At 46.4% G+C, this 23,508-nt stretch overlaps 1 protein-coding gene across 1 annotated transcript in view; it reads right to left on the bottom strand.

Annotated features, from left to right (window-relative positions):
* dkk2 (dickkopf WNT signaling pathway inhibitor 2) overlaps positions 1 to 23,508 on the bottom strand; it is a 59,882-nt gene that overhangs the window by 18,879 nt on the left and 17,495 nt on the right. Inside the window, exon 2 of the mRNA XM_070872584.1 lies at positions 11,697 to 11,850. Coding sequence (XP_070728685.1) covers positions 11,697 to 11,850 — 154 coding nt within the window. The remainder of the gene's footprint in view (positions 1 to 11,696; positions 11,851 to 23,508) is intronic.

Genomic DNA, 23,508 nt, shown 5'->3' with positions numbered 1-23,508 from the left:
AACAAGTCAAATGGCCGGTTTAATAACCCACCCCATTTTCTTTCCCCGCTGACTTCAATGGAAAAGGATATCAGACAGGATGTCGATTTGACGTTGCCGATTTTGCTCTACCTCCAGTGAGCACGACCATTCTCTTTCACAAGAGTCTGTGTGTGCACCTATAATGCTGTATAGTCATGAAGAAACTGTTAATAAACTTAATATATTCCCAAACTTCTTCAAAGTATACCGAGCATCCAACTATCTGAATTTTAATTGTCCAAAGTCCATTCCCTGAAGCTATTGTTTGTCTTCCAAATAAACTTCTCTCTGTGGTTTCTGGTTTCCGGGTAACCTGAGCTCCCAGCTACCTCAACGTGGAGAACTCGGATTTTCACCGAATCTCGAGCTATAATCCAACCTGGTGTGAATTAGGCTGAAATGGACAAACCTGGAATCAGATGTGTTGCTTTTTCAATTACCCTGGGGTTGATTTAACTCGGGGAGGGGGGGGGGGGGGGGGGGGGTGAACGTGAAACGCAGTTGCCGGAGAGAATTTGAAACCCGGGCTATTTTAACCCCCAGGCCTCACTAACATGCCACTGGTTTAGATTAGGCAGGAATTGGGTGGGAAATGGCTCCCAGTCCTCCGGAGGTAGGTGTGGGGAGGTGGTTCCAGGAGAGTCTTGGTCAGAGGAGCATGTTAGCCTTCATCTCAAAGTATAATGCTTCTTTTTGTCTTTCTAATACCTTTTCACTGTCTGGCTGTGATGAATTATTATCCAGCGTTTTTTTCACCTCTTTCCAACTGTTCAAAAATAACCTTGTAGTCCATCAACTGCTGCTAGATGGCATTATATCTCACTCTTCGGGCTAGAATTTGCGTAGCGCCTCATTTGGGGTGATAGCTTTTGCGGGAGCGCAAAAGTATCGCCGGGCACTACGCAAGTGAAGCCGACGCAAACTTCCGGTTTAGCGCTCTGCGAAGGAAGTGGGGCACTAAATCAAGAGCTACCACTTCCCTTGGGGCGCTAAACCAGACCAGAAGGGCGGTAGCGGTAGAGCGCTGCACAATGTTCAGTGCGCAGCTGCCGGGATCGGAGGCTTCTTCCCTTGCTTAAAGGGAAGGAGATGGGTAAAGATGTCTTTACGTCCGGACCGGACCGGGGTCAAGCAGGGCTGCATCATCGCACCAACGCTCTTCTCGATCTTCCTTGTTGCAATGCTCCAACTCACTATCACCGCTGGAGTGGAACTAAACTATAGAACCAATGGGAACCTGTTCAACCTTCTCCGCCTCCAGACTAGATCCAAGACGGTCCCATCCTCTGTCATCGAACTACAGTATGCGGATGATGCTTGCATCTGCTCATGTTCAGAGGCCAAACTCCAAGCCATCAACACCTTCACCGAGGCGTACAAAAGCATGGGCCTTACATCCGTAAGACAAACCTGACCCCGCCACATAGCACTGCCCTCCACCCCCGGTCATCAAAATCCACGGCGCGGCCCTGGACAACATGGACCACTGTCCATACCTCAGGAGCCTACTATCAGCAAGGGAAAACATCGATGATGAGGTCCAACACCACCTCCACTACGCCAGTGCAGCCTTCAGTCGCCTGAGGAAGAGAGTATTTGAAGACCAGGCCCTCAAATCTGGCATCAAGCTCATGGTCCACAGGGCAGTTGTGATACTCGCCCTCCTGTATGGCTCAGAGATGTGGACTATATACAGCAGACATCGCAAAGCACAGGAGAAGTACCACCAGCGCTGCCTCCGCAAGATCCTGCAAATCCACTGGGAGGATAGATGCACCAACGTCAGTGTTCTTGATCAGGCCAACATCCCCAGCATCGAAGCACTGACCACACTCGACCAGCTCCGTTGGACGGGCCACATCGTCCGCATGCCCGACACAAGACTCCCAAAGCAAGCGCTCGTCTCAGAACTCCTACACGGCAAACGAGTCCTAGGTGGGCAGAGGAAACGTTTCAAAGACACCCTCAAAACCTCCTTGATAAAGTGCAACATCCTCACCGGCACCTGGAATCCCTGGCCCAAGACCGCCCAAAGTGGAGGAAGAGCATCTGGGAGGGCGCTGAGCAGCTCGGGACTTGTTGCCGAGAGCATGCGGAGGACAAGCGCAGACAGCGGAAGGAGCGTGCGGCAAACCAGACTCCCCACCCACCCTTTCCTCCAACTACTGTCTGTCCCACCTGTGACAGAGCTTGTAATTCCCGTATTGGACTGTACAGCTACCTGAGAACTCACTTTTGGAGTGGAGGAATGTCTTCCTCGATTTCAAGGGACTGCCTATGATGATGATGAAAGGGAAGGGCCATTGCTTCAGGCTGTGCAATAAAATCGACTCAGCTGCTCACCGATGGCATCTGTGATCTGCAACAATCAGCCCCAAGGGTTCTAACAGAGTGCAGGGCTGATCAATCACGGTAAAAAAAAAGTGCACACAGTGCTTTTAAAAGATTTTTCACTTACCGCACTGGTGATCCCTTTAAATACCGCTCCCCAAGCAGCCGGCCTACCTTGCAACGTCTCCTACAGCTGCTGGTGTAATGCTGCAGGGGGTGGAACTGAAGTTCGCATCCGGGGCAGTACCGGGGAGCTGCACACTGGATGACATCACGATCTCCGAGGCGCAGGAGAGCGTGGCGTTAGTGTTTACCACCAGCGCTAACCAGCAAGGCAAGTTCGCAGGTACTCAGAACCGGTAGTGCCTCGTTATCGCCCCCCCGGAGGCGCTAATGAGAGGCGCAAAGGAGGCCGATTTCTCCCCCTTAATGTTTACCTGTTGCTCTCCCACCTCTTCCATTAGATTTACTTCCATAAAGGGCCAGGCCTAACTCCCACACTCCAGCACTGATAAAGTGCCACCTTAAGTGTCAGCCCATGTTGTCCAATTATAGTGCCAAGGGACCTGCTTTATAGTTCAGCATTTGTTTCTTTCAGAATTAAGTGTTTCTCTTTGTCTGCCTTAACTCTTCCAGGTTTTAAAATAGCTATATTTTTCACTGTGGCATGAAATTACTCCCACATTGCTTTTGAGGCTTCTTAATTCATGAATCATGCACATGGAGGGTAAAAGGAGTCATTGTGGTAAGGGAAGAAATCCCCACCATGTCCCTTCTCCAAAGTGCAACTGTTTAACACGGGGAAACATTTACACAGCTTTTTTTTTTAAACTCTGTACAGGATTCAGTGACCTTCTTGAGGTCTAGAGCTGCTTTCCGATGCTCCAATTTTAACTTCCAAGTTATCCATCATCTTGAAACTTCTGACCCAACCCCTGATTATTGGTATGATCTATGATCATTCCATTGGTGATCTTGTTGGATGACGCACAAGCCTACACTTCGGCACTTTGGTGATTCATTTTCCATTGCCGTGAACATCACGAAAACCTGATAGGGTCTGGCACTCATGCACATGGGCTCCCATCAAAACTATATTGATGGCTGGTAACTGCTCCATCTGTGGTCTCGTTTAATAACTCATCCTGACTCTTTTTTAATGAACTAAGGGATTTCTCCAGCTTCTGTCCTCTCTCGCACACTCCCTGCTCCACATCGAATCACCCCATCCATTCATCATTGAATCATTCTCTTAACATTCATCAGCCTCTTTCAACATCACATGACTTTAGTGCACACAACCTTGATTCCTCTTGCAGTGCAGCAGTTCACAAGCCCTCCGATGCAGTTTCTTTAAGAACATAAGAATTAAGAGCAGGAGTAGGCCATACTGCCCCTCGAGCCTGCTCCGCCATTCAATAAGATCATGGCTGATCTTCAACCCCAACTCCCCTTTCCCGCCCTATCCCCATATCCCTTGATTCCCCTCGAGTCCAAAAATCTATCTATCTCAGTTCTTCAAAAATGCAGTTTATTACTCTTTGTCACGAGCTTCACAAGAACATCAGCTCTTATTTGTGACTCAGCTGTGGTTCAGTGGGTAGCACTCTCACCTCGGAGTCAGAAGGTTGTGGGTTCAAGTCCCACTCTAGGGACTTGAGCACAAAAAATATCTAGGCTGAGGGAATGCTACACTGTCAGAGTTGCTGTTTCTCGGACGAGACGTTAAACCGAGGCCCTGTCTTCCCTCACAGATGGATGTAAAAGATCCCATGGCACTATTTCGAAAAAGAGCAGGGGAGTTATCCCCGGTGTCCTGGCCAAGATTTATCCCTCAATCAACATAACAAAAAAACAGATTATCTGGTCATTATCACATTGCTGTTTGTGGGAGCTTGCTGTGCGCAAATTTGCTGCCGCGTTTTCTACATTACAACAGTGACTACACTCCAAACGTACTTCATTGGCTGTAAAGTGCTTTGAGACATCCGCTGGTCGTGAAAGGCGCTATATAAATGCAAGTCTTTCTTTCTATTTTTTCAATCTTAGTCCTTCTTCATCTGTTTATATTTCCAGCCCCAATATCGCCTCTGATCTCAAGTGGAATCCCAACGTATGCTCCATTGCTCAAGAGTCTGGAGTGGGTTTGGACCTATGACTCCCTGACTCAGAAAAGGCCAGCACGCAAAAGTTAAAATCATTTGTGTCAAGTTATAATCAAAGCCTGTCTACTATTTAGGAATGGGTTAGCGTTTGTAATGTACATCTATACCAAAGAATTACTGAAGTGTTACTGATTATAATAACGGTATAACAGCTATTTAATGAATAATGATATTTGGAGGGTGAGAGTCTGGGTGGGGTAGAGGAACAAAAGGATCTCAGAGTACAAATACATAAAATCGCTAAAAGTTGAGACACAGGTTAGCAAGGCCATAAAGAAAGCAAACTAAGCACTAGGATTTATTTCTCGAGGTAGTGAATTGAAAAGTAGGGAAGTTATGCTAACCATGTATCGAACCTTGGTTAGACCACGCTTGAATTACTACGTACAATTCTAGTCGCCATATTATAAAAAGGATGCAGAGGCACTGGAGAGGTTGCAGAGAAGATTTACAAGGATGATACCAGAAATGCATGTGTTTACATATCAGGAAAGGATGAACAGGCTGGGTTTCTTTTCTCTTAAAAAAAAAGGCTGAGGGGTGACCTAATAGATGTCTTTAAAATTATGAAAGGTTTTGATACAGTAGATACATAGAGAATGTTTCCACTTGTGGGGAAGAGCATAACTAGAGGCCTTCAATATAAGATAGCCACCAAGAAATCCAACAGGGAATTCAGAAGAAAATTCTTTACCCAGAGAGTGCTGAGAATGTGGAACTCGCTACCACAAGGAGTGGTTGAGGCGAATAGTATCGATGCATTTAAGGCAAGGCTAGACAAGCATAGGAGGGAGAAGGGAATAGAGGGTTACGCTGATAGATTTAGATGAGGAAAGACAGGAGGAGGCTCGAGTGGAGCATAAATGCCGGTACGGACGGGTTGGGCCGAACGGCCTGTTTCTGTGCCGTATATCCTATTTAATCCTGGACATAGACCAGGAGCATGTACTCTGAAGATTGCTTTGTTGACCGCCAAGGCAAGTTTCTCATTTTTTTCCTTTGTACATCATGGAGGTAGCAACAAGATTGAACTCTAGACAACAGCAGCAAGAAGAGATGAATTATGAATCAAACCCTGGTGATTTCTGTGAACCCAGTAGACTTGGAGAGATTGCACGAGGTTAACAATTGGCAGATCGCAGATATTCCACTGTCCCGGTCAATGCCCGAACACCAATGTGGCCAACAGTCAGTGATGGATAACTCACATCTCTGGGCAACAACACTGTCTGGGAGAAAATCCCACAGACTGGAGGACCAGAGTGGAGAGCTTCGCTGTTAATACCAGGGCTTAAAGGGTGAAGTTATGAGTAAACATTGCATAGACTTGACTTATATTCCCTTGAGTTTAGAAGATGGGACTGGCTCGGGTGGAGGGGGGGGGGGGGCGAGTGGGGAAAGGTGTGATGTGGGGGAGTGGTGTGATCTAATTGATGTGTTTAAAATGATAAAGGGATTTGACTGGGCAGATACAGATAAATTATTTCCTCTGCTGGGGGAAATACAGAACAAGGGGGCGTAATCTTAAAATTACAACCAGGCCATTCAGGAGTGAAATCGGGAAGCAATTTTTCACACAAACAGGCGTACAAAAGTGGAATTCTCTCCCTCAAAAGGCTGTGGATGCTGGGCCAATTGGAATTTTCAAGATTGGCAGATTTTAATTAGGTAAGGGTATCTAGGGATATGGAACAAAAGCAGGTGTAATGTATTTACTTCATGGGTTCTTTGCTTAAGAATTCATAGCAACACACTTCTAATAAACCAACTAGTTCTTAAGAATTCATGGCAACACATTGCTATTAAGCAAAGAACTCACGGGGCCAATAAATTACAAAATGGCGATGAAAATGGGATTTTATTCATGAAGACATTTTTGGTGGAATTTCCTTTTATGAGAAGGCAAATGCAAGTGGAGCACAGCAAGGAGATGTACCAACAGTGTGATCCCTGAGGCAGGTAGTTGCGAGCCTGGTGGATGAACTGGTAATGTGTAGTGTGATTGTTAAACCTTTTGCTAATAAACTAACTAGTTCTTAATCACAATGTGTTGCTATGAATTCTTAAACACAGAACCCATGAAGCGAATACATTACAGTAGGTAATGGAGTTGAGGTACAGATCAGCCGTGATTTGATTGAACAGTGGAGCAGGTATGAGGGCCTGAATGGGCTACTCCTGTTCCCATGCTGGTATTCTGTGCAAACGTTTTGGTTTGGTACAGGATGTTGAGGGGTGGCTGCAGTGGCTCCAATGTTCTTGGCAGTGGAGGTCTGTCTTAAGCACTAAAACATCTTGTGGTGCCACGTCAACAGACAGCCCAACCACGCTGGTCTTCTGCTGTCGAGACTGTCCTTTGGTACTGGAGCAGACCTGCCTCTAAGTCTACTAGTCTTTGAACTGTGATCTCCGCAAGATCCTGGAAATCCCCTGGGAGGACAGACACACCAACGTTAGTGTCCTTGACCCATCATCGAAGCACTGACCACAATTGATCAGTTCCGCTGGGCAGGCCACACTGTTCGCATGCCAGACACGAGACTCCCAAAGCAAGCGCTTCACTCAGAATTCCTTCATGACAAACGAGCCATGGTGGGCAGATGAAACGTTACAAGGACACCCTCTCAAAGCCTCACTGATAAAGTGCAACATCCCCACTGACACCTGGGAGTCCCTGGCCAAAGTGGAGCAAGTGCATCCGGGAGGGCGCTGAGCATCTCGAGTCTCGTTGCCGAGAGCATGCAGAAATCAAACGCAGGCAGCGGAAGGAACGTGTGGCAAACCAGTCCCACCCACCCTTTCCCTCAACGACTCTCTGTCCCACCTGTGACAGAGACTTTGGCTCTCGTATTGGACTGTTCAGCCACCTAAGGACTCATTTTTAGAGTGGAAGCAAGTCTTCCTCGATTCCGAGGGACTGCCTGTGACGATAATGATGATGATGATGTGGTGCCTCCAGGAACAAGAGGTCACTTTTCTCGGTGACTGTCAGACAGTGTTATAATATTCCATTCCATTGTAGATCAAGGTATGGTGGAACATCAAATGTGAAGATGATTTCAAAGTAACATGGAGCTTTCATGAGGGTCGATGCTCCTCCGACCAGCTTTCCGGCTGTTTCCCCCAATTGTTTTCAAAGATCAGATATGATTAAGCAGCAAAGAAGCTGAATGTTTGGAGTTGAATTTAGAATGCTGCTGTCAGGAAGTTGGAATGGGTGGACAACATCACAATCCATCTCTCTTGACAGGTATTGCTGGGTCCTGTTAGTGCTGAGGGCAGAATGCTGTTTTCCTTTGCAGTGAATGATCCATTGCAGGATTCCCCAATAGACTGCAACATCATAGGCATTCCCTCGAAATTGAGGAACACTTGCTTCCACTCTAAAAGTGAGTTCTTAGGTGACTGAACAGTCCAATACGGGAATTACAGTCCCTGTCACAGGTGGGACGGACAGTGGTAGAAGGAAAGGGTGGGTGAGGAGTCTGCTTTGACGCATGCTCCTTCCGCACTCTTTTCCTCGTGGCTGAAGGCTGCGCTGGCGCACTGGTGTTGAATCTCGTTGTCGATGTCTGCCCTTGCTGATAATAGACTCCCGAGGTATGGAATGTGGTCCACGTTGTCCAGGGCCGCGCCGTGGATCTTGATGACTGGCAGTGCTGTGTGGAGGGGTTAGGTTGGTGGAGGACCTTTGTCTTACGGATGTTTAGTGTAAGGGCCATGCTTTCGTACGCTTCAGTCAAGATATTGACTATGACTTGGAGTTCAGTCTCTGAATGTGCACAGATGCAAGCGTCGTGCGCATACTGTAGTTCGACAACAGAGAATGGGACGGTCTTGGATCTGGCCTGGAGATATCGAAGGTTGAACAGGTTCTCACTGGTTCTGAGGTTTAGTTCCAATCCAGCGGGGAGCTTGTGGAGTGTGAGGTGGAGCATTGCAGAGAGGAAGATCGAGAAGAGGGTTGGCGCGATGACACAGCCCTGCTTGACCCCAGTCCGGACGTGGATTGGCTCTGTGGTGGATCTGTTGGTCAGGATCACGGCCTGCATGTCATCATGGAGCAGGCGGAGGATGGTGGCAAACTTAGACTGCAACAGTACAGCACTGACTCTCTGACGTGTTCCTTTTGAGCTTGGCCCCCTGCTGGGCACATGGAATCAATGAATTCATCCTTCTGTGTCAGGCAGCGGTGGTTTGGTCAATGCCTGTCCTGCAGATGGAATGTTAAACACTCACCATTTTAGGCAGTCATCAGGAACACCTCTACAGTGTCCGAACCAGCATGAACAACAAAGAAAACATCAGCTTGGATGACATCCAGCAGATTTTTGTAGAGAATGAAAGAAGGATATTGGCCCAGTCAGAGGCTCCCAAGCGAGCTCTACCGAAGCACAGCAATTCAAGCTGAATGTCCATTTATCATAAACTGATGCTTGCAGGAATCTTAGGAACTCACGAATTGCAAGGGGGTGATATTTCTTCTGTTCCTGACACTTCAAAATTAATTTATGTGGTGTTTTTTGGGAAGTGTGGTCTCTAATGAAACTCTTAAAACAAGTACCAGGGTGCAGCTGTGATTGCATCATTCTGCACACTTCTTTGCTGAACCACCAACATTTTCAGCTGCTGTGCTAGACCCCTGTTACTGTTCCATTAAACAGTACACTAGCCGCGATCCCTTGCTCCCAGGGGGCAGTGCCGAAAACATGGTTCACCATTGGGAACAAGAAATCGTGGGATTACTCCTAATATGTACTCTTTGTAACAGAGAGCTGGAATGAAGGGTATGGGCGCTGCTGGCAAGTCCAGCATTTATTGCCCATCCCTAATTGCCCTTGAGAAAGTGGTGGTGAGCCGCCTTCTTGAACCGCTGCAGTCGGTGATGTGAAGGAACTCCCACAGTGTTGATAGAGAGGGAGTTCCAGGATTTTGATCCAGCGACGATGAAGGAATGGCCGATATGTTTCCATGTCAGGATGGTATGTGACTTGGAGAGGAACTTGCAGGTGATGGTGTTCCCATGCGCCTGCTGCGCTTGTCCTTCTAAGTGTTAGAGGTCGCGGGTTTGGGAGGTGCTGCCGAAGAAGCCTTGGCGAATTGTTGCAGTGCATCTTGTAGATGGTACACCCTGCAGCCAGGGGGCGCCGGTGGTGGAGGGAGTGAATGTTGAAGGTGCTGGATGGGGAGTCAATCAAGCGGGTTGCTTTGTCCTGCATGGTGTCAAGTTTCTTGAACGTTGTTGGAGCTGTACTCATCCAGGCATGTCCATCATTGAAATGCCACATTTCTTCATTTGAAAGTCGTTTCCATCGTATTGCCGTCAACATGTCCCGACACAGTGCTTCCTCAGGATGAGCCAGAGAACTCAGGCAAATGGAAATTATTAAACGGACAATAGGGATTTTGGAACTAGGCACGATTGGAAAATATTTAAACTGCACTAAAATTAGTCTTGTTCGTGCCAAGGCAGAAATGCCATTTTTCCCCCAGCGCCAGCAATTCTTTATAGAGTAAATCCAGGCATCTTGTGTTCTCATTGTCATATATTATTAAAGAAAATCTCCTTGTGATTAGTCTTGCAACTTTCCACATACTGCAGACATGTGTTTAAATTGGAGGGTCGATCTCTCACACCATTGGAAAGACTTCTGATACCATACTGTGTCAGCCGTGGCTTAGTAGGTATCACGCTTGCCTCTGAGTCAGAATGTTGTGGGTTCAAGTCCCATTCCAGGGACTTGAGCACATAAATCTAGGCCGACACTCCCAGTGCAGTGCACTGTCAAAGGTTCCGTCTTTTGGATCAGACTTTAACCGAGGTCCCATCTGCTCTCTCAAGTTGATGTAAAACATGGCACTATTTCGAAGAGCAGGGGTGTTATCCCTGGTATCCTGGCCAATATTTATCCCTCAATCAACATAACAAAAACCCAGATTATCTGGTCATTATCACATTGCTGTTTGTGGGAGCTTGCTGTGTGCAAATTGGCTGCCGCGTTTCCCACATTCATCATCATAGGCAGTCCCTCGAAACCGAGGAAGACTTGCTTCCACTCTAAAAGTGAGTTCTTAGGTGACTGAACAGTCCAATATAGGAATTGCAGTCTCTGTCACAGGTGAGACAGACAGCGGTTGAAGGAAAGGGTGAGTGGGGAGTCTGGTCTGCTGCCTGCGCTTGATTTCTGCATGCTCTCGGCAACGAGACTTGAGGTACTCAGCGCCCTCCCGAATGCTCTTCCTCCACTTAGGGTGGTCTTTGGCCACGGACTCCCAGGTGTCAGTGGGGATGTTGCATTTTATCAACAGTACTACATTACAACAGTGTCTACACTCCAAAAAGTACTTCCTTGGCTGTAAAGCGCTTTGAGACGTCCGCTGGTCGTGAAAGGCACTATATAAATGCAAGTCCTTCATTCATGCTGGTTCGGACACAGTAGAGGCGTTCCTGATGACTGCCTAAAATGGTTAGACTCCTTGAATGTTAGGTCTCTTATCAGAAACTGTTCTAGGACCCAAACCCCAGGTTGGTTTGCCCTGAATGCAGCAGGAGATCAGGATTACCAGATCTGCATGAGGCCTAAGCAGTGGTCTTTAAAGGGACAGCTAGAGGTTTTAATACTCACCTGAATGTGAGCTCCTCCTGGTTCCGTGATTAAACTGTGAGCCACTGACAGTCAGAGCTAGCCCCTCGATTGCCTCTCCGAGCACCCCCCTGGCTTGAGATAATGACCAGATAATCTGTTTTTGTGAGGCTTGCTTTCGGGACAAATATCGGCCAGGACACCAAGAAGAACTCCCCTGCTTTTCTTTGCATGGTGCCACGGGATCTTTCACGTCCACCCGAGGGGGCAGACGGGGCCTCGGTTTAGCGTCTCCGCACCTCCGACAGTGCAGCGCTCCCTCGGCACTGCGCACTCAAGTCGCTGCAGTGGGGCTTGAACCCACAAGCTTCTGATCAAAGGCGGGAGTGCTACCCACTGAACCACAGCTGACACCGAACCTCAGCCAACCCGCCCGGCGGGAGACCGCCCGTTTTACATCCCCCGCACCCGATTTAACTCTTCGTCGCCCACCTAGCGCTAGTTCGGTTAAAATTACCGGCCCTCCAACAAACAAGAGCTTAAATTCCACTTTCACTCCAAGACCCGTGCCCCAGTGAAGTAAAAGCCAACGTACCGTTACTGCAGTAGTTCCCTGGGCAGCACATCGAGTCTCTATGGCAACGTTTCTTCCTCCTCCTGCAGGATAGGCAAGCCGGGTAGCCTTGGTGGTGCGAATGGTGACAGTAGCCAGTGAGCCCACACTCTTTATCACTGCTGCACGCTTGATTCTGATGGGTACAAAAAAAAACACGAGATTATAAATATATATATATATATATATTTTAAAAGCAGCCGGTCGGTGTGAGACAAACAGTCTCGATTGAGGGGGTGGGGGTTTTGGGGAGGGGGTGGTTGTGTAAAATCTACCCAGCACTTGTGCCCTGAAGGGTAGAGTATCAGGTTTTGATGCGCATTTGCTTGTAAAGATTGGCTGTACTCAGTGAGCTACCTCACATTATTGAGTGCCTTGTGAAAGCTAGCTTTGTCTGGAATCATTTTCACACAGATATCCTCTTCTTATCTCAGTCACAGCGTCATGCCCCCTCAAACAATGTCCCCTCGCTTCACAGTAACCATCAGAGACTTTGCTTTTACTTGCTGCTTGCTGTTGGCGGGAGGGAGCGGAGAGAAAGATAATTAACGCGGCAGCAGCATAGCTGGGAGGGTGGTGGCGGAGAGGTACGAGCGGTGCGTCTGTACCAAGGCAGCAATATGTTTTGCCACTCCGCCTTCACTGAGCGTACCTCAGGAACTCAGCCCTCAAGTGTTGCCAACTGTGAAAGATTAAAAGTTCACAAAAATATCTATTATAATATATCAAAAAATGATATGACGGAATGCGTTTCCTGTCAATTTTATTACGAAAGCTGCTTGTGTAAACATGTCACACCAGCATTAGACCCGCTGGTCAGTGGAGGCTCTGCAGCGCCATCACTGGTGGGCGGGTGTAATTACAAGTTGACAAATTTACATAGGAAAAGAAATAGGAGAAATTGGCCTAGTTTGCGCCTCCCGTTAACGCCTGCGGTGAGGGTGGGGGGTGCGGTAACGGGGTGCTAAGGGGTTACCGACTGGGTGCGGCGAAATCAACAACGCCCGCGAACTTCTGACGGTTTTGCGCTGGCGCTAAGAATTACCGCCTCGATCTCTTGCGCATCATCCAGTGCGCAGCAACCCGTTACCGCCTCAGATGCAATATTCACTCCCGCCCCCTGCGGCATTGCCGGGTGTCAACAAAGGCAGCTGCAGGAGGCATTGTCCCCTTGGCTGGCCGCTGCTTGGAGAGCGCTAATTAAAAGCAGTGGTGGTTAGGTAGGGCAAAATGTATTTATATCCCCATTCAGGTGCCTCCTGCTTTCTTTTGCCCCCGCGATTGCTCAGCCCTGCACTCTCTTAGAGTGCTTGAGGCTGCTACGCGCGTATCAGAAGTGCGTCGCCCAACAGACACAGCCTGAAGATTCATTCAACACAGCATTGGGCCTTCCCCTTAAGGGAGGTAAGGAGCCTGTAAAGACGGCAGCGCTGCCCTGAACATTGCTCAGCATCCTGCTGCCACTGCCCCTCTCCCTCCCTTTAGTGCTCTAAGGGAAGTGGTCACGCTTGATTTAGCGCTTCACTTCGGAGTACTAAGGCGGAAGTTCCCGGCAGAATCAAATCTTTACCGCCCGGCGATACTTTTGCGCTTTACAGCCAATGAAGTACTATTGAAGTGTCGTCACTGTCGTAATGTAGGAAACCCAACAGCAAAATCCCACAGCATTGAGACACAGAACCAGATCATCTGTTTTAGTGATTGGCCATGGAGAAACACAGCCAGTTTCCATTATAAATGTGTATTTACGAATCTATAAAAGAAATATAAAAATAAGGACAGAATGTATAATTTCAAAATGGGGGCTAAATTACCTGCATCCCTGGTCCAATTATCCCGACCTCTAACCCCACTACCTGAAAACTGCACGCAAATTTCTCTCCCCTTCTGCAATCTCATGGGAGATCAACTAGTCATTTAAAAATTAATTGTTCATTCTGCATTTTCAAAATATGTTGATCTTTTAGCGTTCACCCTAATAGTTTTATGTATCCCATTACACTTCTGAAACTGTCTGCAAATATTTTTGAATGAAAAATGTTGGATATAATGCTCAATACAAGGTTTGAACTTATTAACTGAATGAATATCAAAAAATTACAAATCTCAGATTTTTGTCTGATTGTGTGGTTCTTGCCTTCTGGCTAATACTTATTTTATTACTTTTGCTGTTTGGAATATAGATCGGACCTTTTTTGTATTTAAAAAAATATTCTGATATCTAATGGAGTCGAGGAATACAGTTAATATGAATGAATATTGTTAAATGTTATTGGCGAAGAATTGCTTGTTAATTAACTGCTGAGTAGTATTGATAAATCTACGAAAATATCATAACCAGTTATCCTAGAGTGTGAATCTCAACAACCTGGACTGCACAGTCAATTGCCACTTGCCTTGACATCCACCAATACTGCAAAACCTGCCCAAACCTCTGCCCTGCCCCCGTCAGCTAACTTCCCATTCACTTATTTTCTTTCTTCATTCCATGAGCGTAGGTATTGTATTTGAGATGTGACGTGTAGTGAGTGTAGCAAATTTGGGAGGAGCAAGTGACTTTGGCCCTATGGTTCCTAAAGCTTTCCACCACTGGCGGGTTTTCCTCAACGCATGTCTGGGTCTGTTGTAGACCAATCGATCGAGAGTGTCATTGTATCATGTGACTAGCAGGATAGCAGAAAGGTGAACTTGATGGACCGTGGTCATTTTTCATCTAGCAATTCCCCCCCGGGTGAAAACAATTTTGCGTCCTGTTAGCGCCACCTGAAGGCGCTAACAGGAGGTGCAGAACTGGGGAATTTCATCCCCTTAGTTCCTCGGTACATAATTCCTTTTAACTGTCGAATTCCACCAATGACAGCCTCGATGGACCAGATGATCTTTACTTGTCTGTCATTGTTCGTATGTATGTATGAAGGTTGTATCTCCTTTGATTGGTAGGACATTGACTCCCTTCTTTGCTGATTAATGTACAGAAACATTTGATGGCTTTATACATGACTGTTTGTTGTCCAAAGCAGAATAATGCCCACAGAAAAAAATGGCCCCGAAATTCATCAGGGCCTGGGGTGTAACGGAGCCTGGAGTGCAATGGAGAGAGAGGAAATTCTGACAGCAACCAGAATGACTGGGCTTGCACCCAGAAGAGGAACCAGAAAGAATTTCCATAGGGGCCTGGGAACGTGGAACATCAATCCACCCGATCCATGATGTCACAAGGAAGCGGGGCCAGTAGGAGGGCTTCTCCCACTGGAATTCCCGTTGGGCCCACCTCCTTTGTGCCCAATGATCTAGACACCAGAAAGAAATCAGTGCCCGGGGCATACGTAGATCCACTGTGGGGTGTGTGGCGGGGGGGGTCCAGGTGCATGTCGGAGAGGCGGGAGTTCGGGGCGTTAGTGAGGCCTATAAAGGCCCAGCCGGTGCAGCTGCAGCGGGGATAGAAGGCAAAAAAGTAGGAAGAAATCGAAAGGTGACGTCACAGCCAAGGGGGAAAGTGATTGGCTGATGATTGGTAAGCAGCTTTTCTTTTTTCTTTATCAGTAAGTAACCTTTAGCAGTGTTGTTGCCAAATTAAGTTTATCTAAGGGCTAAGTCATGGCAGGAGAGTTCGGACACGTGCTATGCTCCTCCTGTACTATGTGGGAAGTCAGGGACGCCTCCGGTGTCCCTGACGACTACGTGTGCGGGAAGTGCATCCGCCTCCAGCTCCTGACAGGCTGCATTGCGGCACTGGAGCTACGGGTGGATGAACTCTGGAGCATCCACGATGCTGAGAATGTCGTGAATAGCACGTTTAGCGAGTTGGTCTTACCGCAGATAAAGGGTACACAGCCAAATAGTAAATGGGTGACCAACAGGAAGAGCAGTGCAAGGAAGGTAGTGCAGGAGTCCACTGCGGTCATCCCCCTGCAAAACAGATACACTGCTTTGGGTACTGCTGAGGGGGATGACTCATCGGGGGGAGCAGCAGCAGCCAAGTTCATGGCACCGTGGGTGGCTCTGCTGCACAGGAGGGCAGGAAAAAGAGTGGGAGAGCTATAGTGGTAGGGGATTCGATTGTAAGGGGAATAGATAGGAGTTTCTGCGGCCGCAACCGAGACTCCAGGATGGGATGTTGCCTCCCTGATATAAGGGTCAAGGATGTCTCGGAGCGGGTGCAGGACATTCTGAAAAGGGAGGGTGAACAGCCAGTTGTCATGGTGCATATAGGTAAAAAATGGGATGAAGTCCTACAAGACGAATTTAGGGAGCTAGGAGCTAAATTAAAAAGCAGGACCTCAAAAGTAATAATCTCGGGATTGCTACCAGTGCCACGTGCTAGTCAGATTAGGAATCACAGGATAGCGCAGATGAATCCGTGGCTTGAGGAGTGGTGCAAAAGAGAGGGATTCAAATTCCTGGGGCATTGGAACCGGTTCTGGGGAAGGTGGGACCAGTACAAACCGGATGGTCTGCACCTGGGCAGGACCGGAACCAATGTCCAAGGGGGAATGTTTGCTAGTGCTGTTGGGGAGGAGTTAAACTAATATGGCAGGGGGATGGGAACCTATGCAGGGAGACAGAGGGAAATAAAATGGAGGCAGAAGCAAAAGATAGAAAGGAGAATAGTAAAAGTGGAGGGCAGAGAAACCCAGGGCAAAAAACAAAAAGGGCCACATTACAGAAAAATTTTAAAGGGGAAAAGTGTGTTAAAAAGACAAGCCTGAAGGCTCTGTGCCTCAATGCGAGGAGTATTCGGAATAAGGTGGATGAATTAACTGTGCAGATAGCAGTTAACGGATATGATGTAATTGGCATCACGGAGACATGGCTCCAGGGTGACCAAGGCTAGGAACTCAACATCCAGGGGTATTCAACATTTAGGAAGGAGAGACAGAAAGGAAAAGGAGGCGGGGTGACGTTGCTGGTTAAAGGGGAAATTAATGCAATAGTAAGGAGGGACATTAGCTTGGATGATGTGGAATCTGTATGGGTGGAGCTGCGGAATACCAAAGGGCAGAAAACACTAGTGGGAGTTGTGTACAGACGACCAAACAGTAGTAGTGATGTTGGGGACAGCATCAAACAAGAAATTAGGGATGTGTGCAATAAAGGTACAGCAGGTATCATGGGTGACTTTAATCTACATATTGATTGGGCTAACCAAACTGGCAGCAATGCGGTGGAGGAGGATTTCCTGGAGTGTATTAGCTGTTATGTAATGATGTGTGTATCGTCCCAGTACCTTAAATGTAATGTAAGTACTATGCCACACCACAGAGAGCGCTGTGGTGGGAAACCTGGTAGTACCTGCAACAGGCGCTATATAAGGCTGACCACCACACATGAGAGGCACTCTGGAGCTGAACAATAAAGGACGAAGGTCACAGCAGTTAGATCAACACCAGACCGTGTGGAGTCAGTGATTTGTGTGCTACATACACCACATTGGGGATGGTTTTCTAGACCAATATGTCGAGGAACCAACTAGAGAGCTGGCCATCCTAGACTGGGTGATGTGTAATGAGAAGGGACTAATTAGCAATCTTGTTGTGCGAGGCCTCTTGGGGAAGAGTGACCATAATATGGTAGAATTCTTTATTAAGATGGAGAGTGACACAGTTAATTCGGAAACTAGGGTCCTGAACTTAAGGAAAAGTAACTTCGACGGTGTGAGGGGAGAATTGGCTAGAATAGACTGACAAATGATACTTAAAGGGTCGACGGTGGATAAGCAATGGCAAACATTTAAAGATCACATGGATGAACTTCAGCAATTGTACATCCCTGTCTGGAGTAAAAATAAAACAGGGAAGGTGGCTCAACCATGGCTAACAAGGGAAATTAAGGATAGTGTTAAAATCAAGGAAGAGGAATATAAATTGGCTAGAAAAAGCAACAAACCTGAGGATTGGGAGGAATTTAGAATTCAACAGAGGAGGAGTAAGGGTTTAATTAAGAGGGGGAAAATAGAGTACGAGAGGAAGCTTGCAGTGAAAATAAAAAGTGACTGCAAAAGCTTCTAAAAATATGTGAAGAGAAAAAGATTAGTGAAGACAAACGTAGGTCCCTTGCAGTCAGATTCAGGTGAATTTATAACGGGGAACAAAGAAATTAAACCAAACCAATTGAACAAATACTTCGGTTCTGTCTTCACGAGGGAAGACACAAATAACCTTCCGAATGTACTAGGGGTCAATGGGTCTAGTGAGAAGGAGGAACTGAAGGATATCTTTGTTAGGCGGGAAATTGTGTTCGGGAAATTGATGGGATTGAAGGCCGATAAATCCCCGGGGCCTGATAGTCCGCATCCCAGAGTACTTAAGGAAGAGGCCCTAGAAATAGTGGATGCATTGGTGATCGTTTTCCAACAGTCTATCGACTCTGGATCAGTTCCTATGGATTGGAGGGTAGCTAATGTAACACCACTTTTTAAAAAAGGAGGGAGAAAGCAAACGGGTAATTATAGGCTGGTTAGCCTGACATCAGTAGTGAGGAAAATGTTGGAATCAATCATTAAGGATGAAATAGCAGCGCAATTGGAAAGCAGTGACAGGATCAGTCCAAGTCAGCACGGATTTATGAAAGGGAAATCATGCGTGACGAATGTTCTGGAATTTTGTGAGGATGTAACTAGCAGAGTGGACCAGTGGATGTTGTGTATTTGGACTTTCAAAAGGCTTTTGACAAGGTCCCGCACAAGAGATTGGTGTGCAAAATCAAAGCGCATGGTATTGGGGGTAATGTACTAACGTGGATAGAGAACTGGTTGGCAGATAGGAAGCAGAGAGTCGGGATGAACGGGTCCTTTTCAGAATGGCAGGCAGTGACTAGTGGAGTGCCGCAGGGCTCAGTGCTGGGACCCCAGCTCTTTACAATATATGTTAACGATTTAGATGAAGGAATTAAGTGTAATATCTCCAAGTTTGCAGACGACACTAAATTGGGAGGCAGTGTGAGCTGTGAGGAGGATGCAAAGAGGCTGCAGGGTGACTTGGACAGGTTAGGTGAGTGGGCAAATGCATGGCAGATGCAGTATAATATGGATAAATGTGAGGTTATCCATTTTGGGAGCAAAAACACGAAGGCAGTATATTATCTGAATGGTGGCAGATTAGGAAAAGGGGAGGTGCAACGAGACCTGGGTGTCGTGGTTCATCAGTCATTGAAAGTTGGCATGCAGGTACAGCAGGCGGTGAAGGCGGCAAATGGCATGTTAGCCTTCATAGCTAGGGGATTTGAGTATTGGAGCAGGGAGGTCTTACTGCAGTTGTACAGGGCCTTAGTGAGGCCTCACCTGGAATATTGTGTTAGTTTTGGTCTCCTAATCTGAGGAAGGACGTTCTTGCTATTGAGGGAGTGCAGCGAAGGTTCACCAAACTGATTCCAGGGATGGCTGGACTGTCATATGAGGAGAGACTGGATCAACTGGGCCTTTATTCACTGGAGTTTAGATGGATGAGAGGGGATCTCATAGAAACGTATAAGATTCTGATGGAACTGGACAGGTTAGATGGAGGAAGAATGTTCCCGATGTTGGGGAAGTCCAGAACCAGGGGACAGTCTTAGGATAAGGGGTAGGCCATTTAGGACTGAGATGAGGAGAAACTTCTTCACTCAGAGTTGTTAACCTATGGAATTCCCTGTCGCAAAGAGTTGTCGATGCCAGTTCATTGGATATATTCAAGAGGGAGTTAGATATGGCCCTTATGGCTAAGGGGATCAAGGGGTATGGAGAGAAAGCAGGAAAGGGGTACTGAGGGAATGATCAGCCATGATCTTATTGAATGGCCATGCAGGCTCGAAGGGCCAAATGGCCTACTCCTGCACCTATTCTCTATCTTTCTATGTGGTTCTGAGGAGCAAGGGCCAGATAGACTCTCAGAATATTTTCAATGCAGGTCCTTCGCCTGAAAAGCGAGTTAATGACAGAACTTCCATGTGGCACCAACGGAGCCTTAGCTGAGGATCGAGAGGACATTGTGAAATGTTTGGAATTCTGAATCCGACTCTGGTCAGAATGGTATCCCTTGGCAGAACTCGGTCAGGATCACCAGGTCCAGAACAAGGGGACTGGACAGCAAGGAATCCTCACAACTGTTCCAACCCTAGGCCACACAGGCCTCTTATAAAGTAGGGCCGATGATCTGGCCAGCAGTGGCTTTTGGAGACATCGCCATTCCCTTCTAGCATCCTGTGTGGCTATCTGACGTCCCAAATACTCTGCCAGTGTGAGGAAGAAAGAGAGAAAGAGAAAAAAAGAAAAAGAGAAAGAGAAAGAGAAAAAACGAGAAAGAGAAAGAGAAAAAACGAGAAAGAGAAAGAGAAAAAACGAGAAAGAGAAAGAGAAAAAAAGAGAAAGAGAAAAAAAAGAGAAAGAGAAAGAGAGAGAAAGAGAAAGAGAAAGAGAGAGAGAAATAAAGAAAGAGAGAAAGAAAGAGAGAAAGAGAGAAAGAGCGAGAGACAGCGAGAGCGAGAGAAAGCGGGAAAGAGGGAAAGAAAAGAAAGACTTGGATTTATATAGCGCCTTTCAAGACCACCGGACATGTCAAAGTGCTTTACAGCCAATGAAGTACTTTTGGGTGTAGTCACTGTTGTAATGTGGGGAACAGTGTAGGAGGAGTGGAGGACAGTGGCAGAGGGAGAGGGAGTCTGAGGACTCTCGGCCCCAACACCCATTAATATAAATCTCTTGCATAGTGTGTGTCCATCACACTTTAAGCATTACACTTCGGAATGGTGAAAGATTATTTTAAAAAGTGGTGAAAAGCCAGTCACTTGCTCCTAGTTTTTCCTGACTCCGATAACTAGCCTTTCTTCGAGGACAAAAAACGAGTATTTACTGGCAACTACCAATCTACAGAAATTCGGCTCAACATCAGACTCTAGTTGACCCGAGGAAGCTCCTAGTCAGGTCACTTCCTCACAGCTAATGTTCTTAAAGGGACAGGTCAGATTAGGTGCAGCTCCATCTTACAGCAACTAAATCTGACAATTGCATTCCAGATCGCAGACTGCCCCAGAGCAATGACACCAGAGATCAGTTAGTTTATGTTATGAAAAATGATTAATGACTATAATATTGTAATCTGATTAAAAGATTCAAAGGGCAATCATAAATCAATTTCTTTCTCACTTCATGGTGCCATGATTGGATAATCATGATTCTGCTATTCTTTATACAGAGACTGTACAGTGAACTGCCTGGAGATCCACTGCAAAATACATCACACCTTTTCATGAAGTTTGGGACTATATAGCTGCAATGCTGCAGGGAGTAATTCTACCCATTAACTATCAGTAGCATGGAGCTCGGCCTCTGAGGTGAAAGTTGTGGCTTCAAGCCCCATGCTAGAGACTTGAGTACATATTCCAGGCTTGCACTGCAGTGTTCGAGGTGCTAGTATTCAGATGAGATGTTAGACTGCGACCAAGTCTACCTGTTCAGATGGATACAAAAGATTCACTGGCACTATTTGAAGAAGTGCAAGGGAGTTTTACTGGTGTACTGGCCAACAGTTACCCCCTCAACTGATAGAAACATGGAAAATAGGTGCAGGAGTAGGCCATTCGGCCCTTCGAGCCTGTACCGCCATTCAATGAGTTCATGGCTGAACATGCAACTTCAGTACCCCATTCCTGCTTTCTCGCCATATCCCTTGATGCCACCATTTATGTCATTGCTGTTTGTGGAACCTTGCTGTGCACAAATTAGCTGCTCCATTACAACCGTGACTACACTTCAAAAGTCATGCATTGCATGATGCTTTTTGGGACGTCCTGAGGATGTGAAAGGCGCCGTATAAGTGCAAGTACTTTCTCAATCTAAAGTCGACCAGAGTAATGGGTGATTAAAAGAAAAGACTTATATTTATATAGCGCCTTTCACAATCACCTGACATCTCAAAGCGCTTTACAGACAATGAAGTACTTTTGGAGTGTAGTCACAGTTGTAATGTGGGAAACGCGGCAGCCAATTTGTGCACAGCAAGCTCCCACAAACAGCAATGTGATAATGACCAGATAATCTGTTTTTATTATGTTGATATAATTTAAAAGTAAAAGTTTTTAAAATATAGTAAAATTTGCTAATATAAAAATGTAAAATATCCACGACTAGTTCTGATGTTCATAAACTCTGGAAGTTTTATAATACCAGGACTGCCCCTCACTTATTAAATAGCATCCATTATACTAGAGTTCTCTCGGTGGTTTTTATTTCTCACCAATAAGTATTTGTAGGTCAGAAGAAGACTGCAATAGAAATATCAGACTCTGCAATGCGGCTTTAAGAGAAAGGTAACCCAGGACTGCTATTAAAAGGTCTTTTCTTGTTTGTGTTGCCTTACTGATTAGTTTTTTGGGAAACAACAAGAATAAGCTTCTTATTCACAACAGCGTCACTAATTTCAACGGGATTGAATTCCCATTGAGAATAAACTGTCCCACTTGTAAAAAGTGCTTTTCTTTGGCTATGTTCTATCCCAATAATCTAAAGGGATAGCGTGCTTAAATGTGTTGCCCAATGCTCTGATTGTGCCTGCTTCTCTTTGAGAAGTTCATTGCATTATGTTATGTTCAACAAGCGAGTCTTTCTTTCTGGAGTTTATGGGATCCCTCAGCCCTTTCCAGTGATCTCTCTAGGGCACAGACCGAATGTGATGGAGAGGGTGAGCAGACAAGCTAACCTGCTTCCCAGACCACTGCCAACACTGCTGTGCGCCGGCCACAAGGTATTGCGCCCAAATGCTTCAGCAATGATTTTCCCCCGCTCCTCTTTTGGAAAGTATCTTCCCACAACTTTGACAGTGTCAGCTGTGGCTCAGTGGGCAACACTCTTGCCTCTGAGTCAGAAGGTTGTGGGTTCAAGTGCCACTCTAGCAACTTGAGCACAAAATATCTAAGCTGACATTCCCAGTGCAGTGCTGAGGGAGTGCTGCACTGTCGGAGGTGCCCAGCTTTGGATCAGACAATAAACCGAAGCCCCATCTTTCTCAAGTGGATGTAAAAGATCCCGTGGCACCATATCGAAGAAGAGCAGGGGAGTTATCCCTGGTGTTTTGGCCAATATTGATCCCTTAATCAACGTAACAAAAAAACAGATGATCTGGTCATTATCACATTGCTGTTTGTGGGAGCTTGCTGTGCGCAAATTGGCTGCTGCATTTCCCACATTACAACAATGACTACACTCCAAAAGTACTTCATTGGCTGTAAAGCGCTTTGAGACGTTCGGTGGTCGTGAAAGGCGCTATATAAATGCAAGTCTTTCTTTTTTAACTGAACGGATGAGATCAGGAAATCAATGAAAGTGGGTGGAGACAAGAGGAAGAGAGTATAAAATTCAAGCCCCATCACTTGATGACACCAAGCATCAGTACTCAAACACGATAGTAATTTATATTTAAAAATCAGTAGCTTCCTCGATAGTGAATACTTAATATGGAACTGAGCCATACCAAACAGGATGGACGCACAATTTAATCCCTCATCTGAGCTGGAGTGCTACTTATTTGCCTCAACAACTGAGCTAGGAAGGACAAAACAGTCTGGCTTTCCTGCTTGAGTTCACCAGCCACTATTGGATGCTATTGTTCAACAATCCCTAGTTGCCCTAAAAGGCATTAAGGGCGAGAAATTCGTTTCTGGGTATTTTCTTTGCATTTTTCGCCAAACGTATCGCTAATCATACTGCTTTGATTCCAAGACCTAACATTCGGGAAAAAATGTGCCCAGCGGTAAAAATCGGTGGTGCACGAAGATTGGCAGCGCTAACCGCGAATTTTCTGCAACTTTTCTCTGTGGCCGATAC

This window comes from Pristiophorus japonicus, chromosome 2, assembly GCF_044704955.1.
Source record: "Pristiophorus japonicus isolate sPriJap1 chromosome 2, sPriJap1.hap1, whole genome shotgun sequence".
NCBI classification, from domain to species: domain Eukaryota; kingdom Metazoa; phylum Chordata; class Chondrichthyes; family Pristiophoridae; genus Pristiophorus; species Pristiophorus japonicus.
This window is presented reverse-complemented; position numbering and strand designations above follow the sequence as displayed.